This window comes from Chlorocebus sabaeus, chromosome 1 (genome assembly GCF_047675955.1).
Source record: "Chlorocebus sabaeus isolate Y175 chromosome 1, mChlSab1.0.hap1, whole genome shotgun sequence".
Classification (NCBI taxonomy): Eukaryota; Metazoa; Chordata; class Mammalia; order Primates; family Cercopithecidae; genus Chlorocebus; species Chlorocebus sabaeus.
The window spans coordinates 103,435,488-103,449,189 of record NC_132904.1 but is presented as its reverse complement, the minus strand read 5'-3'; the positions used below and the strand labels follow the sequence as shown (position 1 = coordinate 103,449,189).

Below are 13,702 nucleotides of genomic sequence, written 5' to 3'. Positions count from 1 at the left end.
TTATTAACAGTTGCCTTCAGTTCCAGGTCTACACTGCAAATGCTGTTGTGAATGGTGGGTTACACCAGAATTATGTCTCAAAGCTTCACTTATTTTAAAATGTGATTATGATGAAAGCATAGACTGCGTGTGCTTGTGTGTATGTATATGAGTTGCATTCGCAGATGCTTTCAAAAATTTCTCCTTATGCTAATTTTGTTTTCTTCTTAGTTACAGGGATGCAGAAAAGAATTTCCACAATATCTCTAACAGATGCTCCTATGCAGAACACTCCAACAAAGAAGAAATCGAAGATGTCTCAGGAATTCTTCAGTGTACTGCTAATATACTCGGTATATTAACTATATATTTATATGATTGAGAGAGAATGAAAGAGAGGGAATGTCGAGGTGGAAATGTTTCATGTTCTACCAAAGAGAGATTTGGAGAATATGGCAAGTTGAGACCCAGACCTTGTGAAGTGATGGGTGTTAACTCTCCTGAAGATGTTTGAGTGGAAATTGCTTGCATGCCACTTACTTAGAGATGGAAAAACATCAAAACAAAAATACTTAAATTCCAGGGAAACAATTTCAAATATTCACATGTGAATAGTATTAGCCTTGTATAATTCATATTTCTTTGGCCCTTATTCTCAGCTGAAGTTGTAGGATCTTTTTTTTTACTCTCAGTCATACTCTGTTATTTCTGGGAGGTCCTGGTTGGGGCAGAAGGGTGGCCCACAGGTACTCTTAACACTCTACAATCCAGCGTTCCTTTCTGTGGCCTTGTCAGTGAAGCAGGTCATCTGCTGAGGTGTCTTTGCCCTACTTGGGGCTGGGGGAGTGTCCATCTTAAAGGTATTTGGACTTATAGCAGAGGGGCTGTTTTTGGATGCTCCAATATGGCTAAAAGGTAGTGTGGTAGATTGCATCCAATCATACAGCCTTAAGCTACCATAACTGAGCTGTTCTACCATGCTACCTGAAGTTCTTGGTATGTGAGAGCTACCTTGTATTCCATGCAAAGTGTTCTAAAAGAAATATATATTTTTTCCCGATGTCTTACAGATGTTTCTAGTGAGAAATTTCTCTTTAAGTTCTTTTTAGAATCCTTTCTTCTTTATGACCCAGATAGGAATCCATGGGGTGCTGGAGGGTGCTAGTGGGGAATAACAAATCTTAGTGAGCGACTCCACACAGAATGCAGAGTCTCTTTTGGGGTCAGGTGATGGAGAATAGGGCGAACTAGTTTGCATGTTCTTTCTTTTCCTTTAAAGTACTTTTCCCTGGAGACATCTGAGTTTCTCCTACAAACAATTTCCAGGTCACCCCAACCCCAGAGTCTATCAGATTTTTCTAAACATGCCTGACTTCTAGAGGTAGACTTCTTTTACATTCAAGCTGGGAATCCAGCCGCCAGTTGGCTACATTTTCATCCTAGGTAACTTTTGTAAACACAAAATCGAATAATAAGAAAATGTATCCTTTTTTGTGAGGGGAGGCATATAGATGTTAGTGGTTTGTCTAACATCTATAACACTATGCAGGACGGTGATGGGTAGTGAAAAGGAGGCCAAAGATTCATCACTTTAATCTTAGAACAACTGCAGGGATGTCACAATACCCAAGTAAATCTTATGATTGGAGAAAATCAGAGGTGAGATTAAAAGAGACGTTACCCGAGAGTTTAAAGTTTTCTGATTTTATATTTTCAAGGACTTCCCTTTCAGTAACATCTATTTCTCTTAATGCATTGTGATTTCAAGGGGTGGGGTGATGATGCCACACTAAAAGGGATGTATCAGAATCTCAGTGAAGGGATGTTTAGTATTTTGAGACATTGCTTCTTAACCAGTTCCTAAGCATTTTCCTGACCCTTACATCTTTCTTCTTTATGCTCCCTAGTTTTAGAATCACTGAGTTAGAGGGAATAGGAGGTGTTCAAAGATAATGATTACACTGGGGTGCTAAAGGTAGTTGGACTGTGGCTTGTAAATGAGTGTGCAGAATTTTCACAGAAAGAAACCCTGGGTCAAACAATTTGAAATGGTGACCACCAGGGGACACTGTTGGCCCAGCACAGTTTAGTTGCCCTTCGAAGGTTGCCCTGAGATGCTGAATAAGTCGTGAGTGAGAAGTCAGCAGGCAATGTGCTGCCTGATGACATTAGGGTAAGTGAAGTGTTTGTAACTTAGAAGGTGATCGTGTAACAGGGTTTAGATTTCCATGAATGCTAACTTTTTTTTTTTTTTTTTTTTTTAACCAAAGAGATACTAGGTCTGATTATTTTCTTCCTCTAAGTAATGATAGGTTGTTCTCAAGATTTAAAGCACAATCTTATAAAGTTTAAATTTCTGGAGATTAACATTTAATGCCTGCCACCTGCCAACCAGATGCTGGCACAGATGATTATGTGCCTAAGAGGTAGCTGTTCTCTTTGAATAATGTATTTTAAGAATCTTGATATATTGATGCTCTGAGGACAGCTTTAGTGGTCATATTCAGTAAAAGCTTTGTTTTTAACAAGTCACGGAGGTATGATTAATCTTGGCTTGCTTAGATTTTATCTTTTTTTAAAGTTGTGTTTAAATTCTCTTGTGTAATCACATATGAGAATGAAAGAATTGGTTAGCTTACTGGACAGAAAAGCACCACTTAAAAAAATTATTTTTCAGGAGGGTGTTGGGGGGTGGCACAGGAAAATAGCATTTTAACTAAGTTAAGAACAATTTTGATGCCTGGGAAACTTTCTTTTGGATGGCAGAAGGCAATGTTCCAACTCCATGGTTTATATTTATCACCTTTGGGGAGTGTGATTAGAATATTGGTGGTTTATTCACTTATTTGTATGTTATTTATACTTCATCATCAAAAAAGACTTGAAGTCATAGATCACAAAATATGATCATAGTAGCAATTTTTCTTCTTCCAAAATGATCATTTCTACCTACTTAGTATAAACAACTCCTCTAGAAAGTATGGTCATTTACTGGCTCTTCAGGTTGAAGTTTGCATTTAGAGGGTGACATGGAATAAAAACGAGGACCTGAAGAGAGGGAGACAGTGAGTTGGAGAAGACCTGTTATGCCTCTGTTACGCATTTGTTCTCACCTCTTCCATGGGACTCCCTGGGAGCGCATGTTGTGCCCTACAGGGTGGTTCATGTCTCTGGAGTAACGGGAAAGAACTGCTTTCAGATATCAAAATGTTTGCTCTCTGTTTCCCTTTTGTTGGCTTAGAAACTGGTTGTTTCTATTTTCTGTCTCATCATTTACAAATTATGGATATTGATTATGGTCTGTTTCTTGCCATCTCTTCACCACATTTTGGTGCTTTGGTAATTGCTGTGATAATGGAGGCTGGGCCCTTGAAACTCTGGCCATGCAAAGAAACATAGTAGACAATGCCCTCCCTGCTGGAGGACTTCAGATTTAAATTTATTGCTTTATTTGGTACATAATATCTTTTGCATACCAAAATGATCTAATTTTAGTTGTCCAAAAAATAGAAAATCTTTTCTAGCCCTAATCTGCAAAGCCTATTTTTAGCTCAAATTAAATAGTAGAAATGTGTTTATGTTCTGTGAGGCGACATTAGTATCTTCTTGGAAATTGTAATGGTTGAATGAAGCATGTATTAAAGCATGTGTACCATGTTTTCTGCTGAAATGTTGCTACTTGTTCCTATGTGTTACATAGTGTTATAGGCAGGGAGACAGAGTGAGTAGGAGAGTTAAGGGAGAAGGATGATAAATTGCATAGTCTCCTTTGTCATAATAAGTTAAATATAAATGAGGTTATGACTATTGCAGTTTTAACAAGTTCTAATACTATTAAGGGTGTTGTGGGTGTTTCAGTTGTTGTAGAGCTTTAAGAGCTACACGATGAGGGAGATGGGGTGTAGGAAAAAGACTTCCCACAGTAGTTTAGAGAACAAATAGAAATGAGAGCTCTAGGTTAATTCATTTACTGAAGAGTTACAGCATATAAAGATTTGCAGGTTTAGGAAGCATCAGTTATTTGCTAAGTATTGCTCAAAGTACAGTTTTATACTGCCCTTGCGAAGAGCATTTCCTCTCAAAATAGGAAGTGCATAGTTCTGAAAAGTATTTATTAATGTTTTCTTTGTTTTGAAGGTCTCTCTCTGTGAGAGTGTTGCTTTATCTTCTCTAGAAACCTAACACATTTAAGTCAGAATGGGAGCAATGTTATCATGGGATTATTTTGTTGGGAGAGGGCTGGTAAGGAGGATAGAGGAAATGACCGTTGGGACTTATTCCGCACAATGTTTTCTTAGTGTCGGGGATCCTGAAATACTGTGAAATCATTTATAAGATGCCACCGATTCCATAATCTTTAGCTGGTATGGAACTCTCTGTTTTTTTATAAGTAATAATTTTTTGCTTATATGTCAACTTATGTATACTTTTTTGTTTCACTGTGATTTTGAATGTGCATTTAGGAGCCTTTTAATTGGTCATAAAATTGTGAAGAATTAGCTTAAGGTTAGGGTTACGACTAACTTGGGGATTTTCTGGGAATAACTCTAAATAATATAATTGTTTAGCAGATTAGAATATGTTCAACATACTTATTATCTTGGAGAACTAGCTAGTGTAGTAACAACTTACTATATTTATTGGTGAATTAAGATTAGTAGCAATAAGTAACTTCTGCCAATATAGTTCTTGTTACTATAACTTGGTAACTGATCAATTTCCTCTTTCATTAAAGTAAATATTTTCCGTATTTTACTAAAACGAATTGGAATTAAGGTGGTTGGAGGGGAAGTAACTTAATAATGTTACTATAATGTAGTGACTTAGAGCGAGACTGGAGCCAGACTACTTGGGTTGAAAATTCATCTCAGCTGCTTACTACCTGTACACATTGGAGTGATTGACTTCATCTTTCCTTACCTCATATTTCTCATTTGGAAAATGGAGATAATATAATTGCACACTTCCTAGAGTTGCTAAGACGATTAAATGAGTTAATTTATATTAAGTACATACTTAGAACAGCATGGTATATAACAAACAAATGGAATGTAAATGTTTGCTTTTATTATTATTGAGCATTCCCCAAATAATGTTTGCATCAGACGCATGAGGTTTGCTTACTTGTTTAGGTGAGGAAAAACATACTTTGCAAGGTTAACTAACTTGTTGATGTCTTTGGTCAGAGTTAACAAACCACAGAGGCAGAATTTAAATTCATTTCAGTCTGATTCCAAACCTCATGTTCTTCTCACTACTTTGTGCTGCCTTCCAGAGTTGTTGACTGTGTCATCACTCCTCTAATGCTAATTACACACCATCTTTCCGGTTCTCTGAATTCTTAGACTCGTCATGATGTCACATTTTGCTTAGTGCATTGCTCTTTCAAATGTACTTGGGATAGTTGCTTGTATGAGACAAACTTCTTGTCAGCATTGAGGAAAGGGCAGTTTCATTGCAATTTGGATCATTTCAGTTTAGAAACTAGGACTATTCTTTAAAGTTGAAAATGCACTAAGGGTGATGGTGTTTCCCGTCACAACACAAACATGCTTTCTTAGCTATGCTATAGTAAACACCGTGCCAGTTTTTTTGCTCAGATTTCAGGCTGATCTTGCTACGTAGCTGACCTCATAAGTTAGACATCATTAGTCCAGCACAAAACCTGCAAAAAGACTGTATTTCTGATGTTGCTGATTTCTTTTAATGGAAAAGTTTAAGAATCTCATCATAGAATCTTATTAAACAATTTCTAAACGAGACTTCAGGTAGTGGATCTGTGTAAATTAGAGAAAGCTTCTGTTTTCTGCTCTCTGCTTATATACTTTCTCTGAAATAATTAGATATAGTAGGTAGTCCTGAGAAAGAATGAGACCATTGTGTATGGACACTGCTTCCTATATGTATAGGATAAACACTATAATAAAAACATATCTTTAAGTTATACAAGTCAGTTTTAGAAGTTACAAGGATATTGAGTGTGTAGCCTTTTCACTGACTTCTTTTGTTTAGAAGTGTCGATTTAAGATTAATCCATATCTTTGGCAGAGAGCTCATTCCTTTCCCCCAAATCCCCTGAAAAAATACTCCATTTAACATGTACCACAGTTTGCTTATCCATTCATTGATTGAAGGATACCTTGGTTCCTTCCATTTTTGGTTATTGGGTGTTGAGTAGGAATGTGCCATGGTTTCCCTCTTCTCCTAGATATTTTTTGTCTTTTAGGAACATTTTCTTCTGAATCTTGTGACAGACTATTCCCCGTTTGTCCTGTTAAATTTCTCCAGACATAGCTTTTCTTTTTTGCTGGAAAATCATGGCAGTCCTTTTTCTTAATTTGAAATTTTTGTTTCTGTGTCTCTAAAGCACTGTTTCGCTGTCACTAGCAGCTTTCAGTCTAGCACTTCTTCTTTGTGTGAGGAGAGGACAACCCCTCACATTCCTAAATTCTTCAGGTTGTCTTTTGTTCTCTTTTATGAACTCTTCAGTAGGGTGGTGTTTATTTTTCCTTTCCCTTTAAGTTTTTTTAAATAAAGTTTTAATATAGTTTTAGATTTATAAAAAAACTGTGAAGATAGCACAGAAAGTTCTAATATATCCCACACCCATTTTCCCCATTTGACATCATACATAATATGGTACTTTGGTCCCAATTTATAAAACAATATTGATATATTATTGTTAACAAAATTCCATGCTTTATTTCAGTATCGTTAGTTTTTAACCTTTTCTCTTCCAAGATTTCATTCCAGATACCACATTACATTTAGTTGACTTATCTCCGTAGCTTCTCTTATCTATGACAGTTTCTCAGACTTTCCTTGTTTTTGATGACCTTGACAGTTTTGAAACATACGGTCAAATCTTTTGTTTGTTTCGTGTTTACTTTCTTATGTGCCCATATGCCCATCATTGGCCTGGCATATGCCCATATTGTGTGTGTCTCCGTGTGCATAGTGTGTTTTGAGCACTTCCTTACTTTCCAGCACTATAAGATGTTCCAGACTCATCTTTCATACTTCCTGCCCTAGTCCAGAATCAGCCATTTCTCTCAGGAGCCCTGATACCTTTTATTGGAGAATGGTATTGGAAACCATGACCTGGGCATTGGTTGTACTCATTGCTGTTGGGGCGTTTTGCTTCTACGCCCTCTCAGCAAACAGAGCAAAAGAATATATGTGTGTATACTAACTCATATATATATGCCTATCTGTAAACATTTTCTATGTATTCATCATATGCTAAATTGAGTTCATACTGATGTCTCCAACTTTACTCCGTTACCATATGGATCATTCTAACCTTTCCCCCTTGCTTGTCTATATCCTCCTTTCTAACAAGGAGAAAACTGACTCCCTTTAGCCATCCATTTACTGAATTCTTAAATTCCAGTGTATGTTTATAGTTGTTTCAGAATTGTTAACACAAGCTCCCAGGGGAAACAATTTTATCAACTAGACTATAGTGCCTATGGGCAGTTTGAGAGTATGTAGTTATGTATAAAGTTTTATAGTGTCCAGTCGTTTCCAGGGTTACTTAGGTAAGCACCATTCTACCCCACCAATTCCAGTGAGATTTTTTTTCATATATTTATAATACAGCTAGATTCTTTCATTATAGTCTTCCATCCTGTGATACTTTGACCTCCTAAACACACATGCAGACACACACACACACACACACACACACACTTAAATTTGTATACGGTAAGTTTAGCTCTTCTGCTGTAAAGTTCTATGGGTATTGAAAAATGCATAATGTCATATATCTACCATTATAACATCATACCAAATACTTTCCCTCTTCTAAAAAAAATCCCCTGTGTTTCACTTGTTCAACCCCGTGTCACCTCCAAATCCCTGGCAAGTACTGATCTGTTTGCCAGGCTATAGTTTTGCCTTTACCAGAATGTCATATCAATGTAATCATATAGTATGTAGCCTTTTCACTGGCTCCTTTTGTTTAAAAGTGTGAATTTAAGATTAATTCGTGTCTTTGGCAGAGAGCTCATTCCTTTCCCCCCACCCCCACCAAAAAATACTCCATTTAACATGTACCACAGTTTGCTTATCCATTCATTGATTGAAGGATACCTTGGTTCCTTCCATGTTTGGTTATTATGAATTAACTGCTATAAAACATTCAATTGCAATTTTTTGTGTAGACTACATTTTCAAATCAGTTAGATAAATACTTAGGAGTGCAATTGTTGAACTATGTTTAACCTTGTAAGAAACTGCCAAAGTGTCTTACAAAGTGGCTGTGCCATTTGCCTTCCCCGAAGCAATAAATGATACTTCCTATTGCTCTTCATCTTTTCCAGAAATTGGTATTTTCCGTGTTTTAGATTTTAGCCATTCTAATACATGTGCCTTCCTCCTTGAAATTTTAATAAACAAAAGCAACACCTGTTATCTCTTTACAATTTCTGCATATACCAACTGTAATTAAGAATTTTGTTTTCTGGTTTTGTCATTCTAAATACTTTTCCTGATATTATGACTGAATTTAGAAACTGCTTAAAAATTTATTAGTGATAGCAGTGATTGTGCATGATACTATTGTAATAGGTAGACTCTTTCTCTTTGGCTTAGTAACAATAAGTTCCTGAAATGGAGTTATTCAGCATTTATTCACTGGGAAATGAAATATTTTAGGAATTTCAGTGTAACTTTGAGGTGCTATAACCAACAGGGTCCCATTTGTTGAAGATGTTGAAATATAAGATGTCCACAAATGGTCTTTGTTAATATCGACATGCTCTCCTAACCCCCAGCTTGCTTGAGTTAAGATTCCTTTCAACACTATCAACAGCCAGTGAGTCAAATTCACTTAACTAAAGCTCCTTTACTCAATACATTCTCATAACAAAATTCTCAAATTTCTTAGAAACTCTTCTACTTTTGTTTTCTCAAAGATAGTATTACTGCCATTTAAAACCTGCAAAACTCCTTAGTTGGATAAAACAAAACAAAACAAAAACACTTATCTCTGACTGGGAGCAGAAGAAATGGAAGCACAGCCAGGTCAGGCTGCTTGCATGGGGTCACACCATTAGCCTGTGGCGGGGGCAGTGTTTGAACTATGAGGCTGTGATGGTAGAGCCTGCTACATTACTTACTGACCCCTCCACTGCTTCTGTTACCAAACAGTGATTGTTATTATTGCTTTTTCTCTGAGTTAGAAGGAAGATTATCCCTTACCATGTGAGAAACATGATTGTGGACCTGTAATCATTTCATATGTCAAACTCATAGCTTATTTTGTTGCCATCTCATGGAGCAGATTTATAGTGACTTGTCACTTTTGCTTTTTGAAATACTGTTTTTTGTCTTTATTTCTTTTAGTCTTTTAGTTCAAGTGAGCATACCACCTTCCTTTCTCCCCCAACCCTTTTCTTTTGTGTTATACGACTTTTGTTAATTAAGTGAATTATTTCCTATGCACGAAGCTGATGTTTTTGTCCGTAGTGTTTTTGTTCTGTTTTCATTGTTCTTTGATGCATAACTCTAACTTTGACTCAACTACAAATGTTAATAACATTCTGTTTTAATTTTTGTGACAGTTAATGAAAATTTAAGTAAAATTAGAGTTAAATTCAAACATCCTGGGTTCTATGCTAGATAAGTTGTCATTCTTATTAGTCTTGAGTTCAGTTCTTCAGTCAATTTTAAGTGCTTTTGACAGCATTTCTATTGTAATTTATTTAAATTAATCCGGTGAGTAGAGTTTTATGTGTCACAATAAAGATGTTATACAAATTAAGATTTTTATATATGGTAAATTCCCCTTATTATCCCACTGTTAGTCCCATTTTTCAAAAGCAAAAATATTAGTCTCTTATTTTCTTTGAGTCTGCTCAGTTAAAGATTTCCATATGTTAAATTTTCCATGAGGGGAGCTATGGACTGTTATGTATTGTGGGTGATTTTTATAGGTGTTTTGGAGTGCTCTTTTCCCATTTCTGGTACTCATAGTAGTACCTAGTAAAAGTGACACCTCCTTCAAATCTAATAAGTTTGAGACCAAACTTCCAATTCCTGGTCTGTTGTGGCTTTTTTCTATATTTCCACAAAGTCTGACCTTAACCTTGAGAAATGGTAATTTTCCAATATGAAGAAAGAAGTTATAGATTTTGGAAGTACTTGTCAGAATTTTCCACTGTGTTATAAATGAATTTTATTTTAGCCTTTGTGGGCAGCTTATACACTGTTATGTACCAGTGTCATGGTCTAGGATCAGGTGGGGTAGAGAGATTGTTGGGCGGTAGAGAATGGTATGGAATGTGCGGACTGGACTTCACTTCCCCGGTAGAAAAGGACAGTTAGAAGAACCAGTGTAGGTCCCCACAGAAGACATGACTCATTGATGGAATGGAGGGAGAACCTCCAGTTGGTGACAGGCATGAAAAGAAACGGTACAGCATATATATAGGAGTCAACTAAACAAGAAACACATGTGATTTTCATAAACAAGGATACTGAAGTAACTCCTGACTCCTACATAATGGTCAGGATTGAACATTGTCCAGAGTCAGATAAGTAAAAGAGGAAAAACCAGCTCTGAAAACATCAATTTTAATTTCGAGATTTAGACTTTTATGCTTTTGTTCTTCCTAGGGAAATATGATTGCATTATTGATTTGAATCCTAATCCTAAAAGTACTTACGTATATGCTAGACTCTAGATCAGTGGACCTTATGTTCCACAAGTGATTGTACAGTAGGATCATCAAGAGACTTTAATAAATACAAGAGGTCTATAGACATTATACCCAGATATTCTGATTTATCATATCTAGGGCAGAGACCTGAACTTTGTATTTTAAAAATATATTCTCTACATAATTTTAGTATGCACCCATGACTTTTAACAATTTAACTGCAAGTCTAATCCTGCTCTTGGGCAAGGATGCTTAAGAAACTGTAGTCAATTCTTAGGACATTTGATACCAAGTCACCTCTGCTGTTAGTTGGTACTCTAAAATCCTGTGTTTCACTTTCTGTCTTATTTCTGAAAGTGGGTTGTTGCCTTGTATTCCACCCAATTCTTTTGACTTATTCCTACTTCTCTTCAGGACTTCAGTTCTATTTCTGAATCCCACACAGGAACTGGGGCTCTGCTTTCATTCATTGCTTTTTGTCTTCCACATACAGGCTTAATGCCTCTTGCTAGATGCTCTGTATTTATCTTTTGCTAGATGCTCTGTATTTATCTTTTGCTAGATGCTCTGTATTTATCCCTCCCTCCCTCCCTCATTCCTTCCCTCCCTCCCTCCCTCCCTCCCTCCCTCCCTCCCTCCCTCCCTCCCTCCCTCCCTCCCTTCCTTCCTTCCTTCCTTCCTTCCTTCCTTCCTTCCTTCCTTCCTTCCTTCCTTCCTTCCTTCCTTTTGCCGTTTCTGTATCTCTTTGCCAAATCTCCTTCATGCTGATAACTGCTGGCTTAGATTACCGGCTTAGACTGCCATCATTTGCGTCACACAATTAGAATATCATATTTTTTTTTTTCTGATTTTCTCCTGCTTATATATAAGTGGGCATACCTCGTTCTGTATAAATCCCTCCCTTTATTCATCCTATGTCATTAATTCCACAATGACATGCAATAGGCTTTTGTTCAAACTAATGTCAGAAATAGTGGATCATGCATAGTTTTCATAAAATGCCTGGTTACTGCTAGGTTTTTTTTTACTTGAGAGCTGTAGATGACACTTTCCTGTCCACTATTACTATCATTAGGACCAGAAATCCTATTAATTAGAGGACAGTCTTAACCCTAGGGGGAAAATAAAGTGGGCAATAGAATTTGTTGCTACAATAGGAAAGGAAAGTTTATACTTGTCTGTGAGCTTTCATAAAGCACAGAATCATTTTAGGATCTTTATGAAGAAGATATCAAGAGGGATTTCAGCCAGAGAACAAACAGAACAGTGACAAATAATCCTGACTCTTGGGAGTTACTCCACTGAGTGATTAGTGCCCAGGAAAACTTTGACTAAAAATACCCAATTGCCATAATTTTTCTACTTTTCATTCGTTCTTCTGGTTCTGTGTACTTCCCCACAACATTTTATGAGACTTCGTTCACCTCTTCATTCAATTCTAGTACTTCAGACTGTTTTTCATTAACCTCTTTTTTTGTTTGTTTCTATAACCTTTCTATTTTCATTATTCTTATTCTCAATCTTACATTTTGATAAAAAGCAGCAATGAAAATCTGCTAAACGTAAGTTTACTTCTCTTAATTTGTCATTACATTTTTGCTTTAGTGCTATATTTAAGCTTAATATTCTAGTTGACAAATTTGGTAGTCAAACAACTCTAACTTACTGCAAATCTGCACAACTTCTTTAATTCAGGGCTCTAAAGGATCACTAGGGTTTCAGCTGGACTAGTGTACTGTTATATTAACTGCAGGAGAAGATTGATTAATCCAGAGAAGTCTGTATATAATATTGTAGAGGACACGTTTGCCCTATTAAAGAAATAGTTTTCAAGTACTTTGTTCTCTCAATACAAATATTTATTGAATATTTTGTATTTCTGGGTACTGTTCTAGGTACTGGTGATTATTAGGGAGAAAACAGCAAGTGGGGAGGCAGGCAGTAAAAAACTACAGACAAGTAACAAGTACAAAAACTTCAGAGTGATGCATGCTGTGAAGAAAAATAAGACAATGGGGCCGGGCACGGTGGCTCATACCTGTAATCCCAGCACTTTGGGAGGCCAAGGCAGGTAGATCACCTGAGGTCAGGAGTTCGAGACCAGCCTGGCCAACATGGTGATAACCCCATCTCTACTAAAAATATAAAAACTTGCCAGGGGTGGTGGGCGCTTGTAATCCCAGCTACTCGAGAGGCTGAGAGAGGAGAATTGCTTGAACCCAGGAGACAGAGGTTGCAGTGAGCGGACATGGTGTCACTGCACTCCAGCCTCAGTGACAAAGTGACACTCCATCTCAAAAAAAAAAAAAAGAAAAAGAAAAAAAGGAAAAGAAGACAATGGAATGTAAAAGAGTAGGAAGGGCTTAAGTAATATGTTAATGATAATATTCTTAAATCCATTTAAGCAATTTATAGGATTTCTATATGACTGTAGTATTTGTGCTGTTTCACTGATATTTCTGGATTTAGAGCTCCAGAAATGAACTTTTTTTTTTAAACATTCACTTTAATATGGAGGAGGTTGTGACTGATGAAAGTTCTGGTTTCTCCACTGATATCTGAGTAGCATTTGCTACTCAGGATCTATTTAAAATGAATGAAAGGAGGCAGTGAGGCTGTAGCATTGTATTTTGGGCTAGACAAAGTCCCAGCTGGTGTTCGTCATTCCACCAGTGTGTTTTGAATACCTCCATGTGCCAGGCCTGTGCTGGCCATGAAGATCTGAGAGTGAGTAAGGCAGATGTCATCTCTGCTCTCCTGGCTCTATCAGCATAGAAGCTAATGGGAAGGAGGCCACATGGCAGGAGGTCTAAAACTTCTCTACTCAGTGGGCAGAATGCAAGGCTGCTTGAGTGTGACCACTAGAAGACAGCCATCCCAAGAGAAGTGGGAGTAAAATCCACAAATCAAATGCATACTTAAGCTTTCTCTTGCTGTTGTTTTCTTTTTCTCCATATACATATACACACACATACACATATATGCCTGTATACATAAGTACATACACATACATATATACATATATGCTTTACTATTTATATATGCTTTACTATTATGTA

General features: G+C 36.8%; 1 protein-coding gene across 1 annotated transcript in view; it reads left to right on the top strand.

Moving 5' to 3' along the window:
* GUCY1A2 (guanylate cyclase 1 soluble subunit alpha 2) overlaps nt 1-13,702 on the top strand; it is a 330,187-nt gene that overhangs the window by 39,153 nt on the left and 277,332 nt on the right. The window contains exon 3 of the mRNA XM_008020725.3: nt 211-332. Within this exon, the coding sequence (XP_008018916.2) occupies nt 211-332 (122 nt within the window). The remainder of the gene's footprint in view (nt 1-210; nt 333-13,702) is intronic.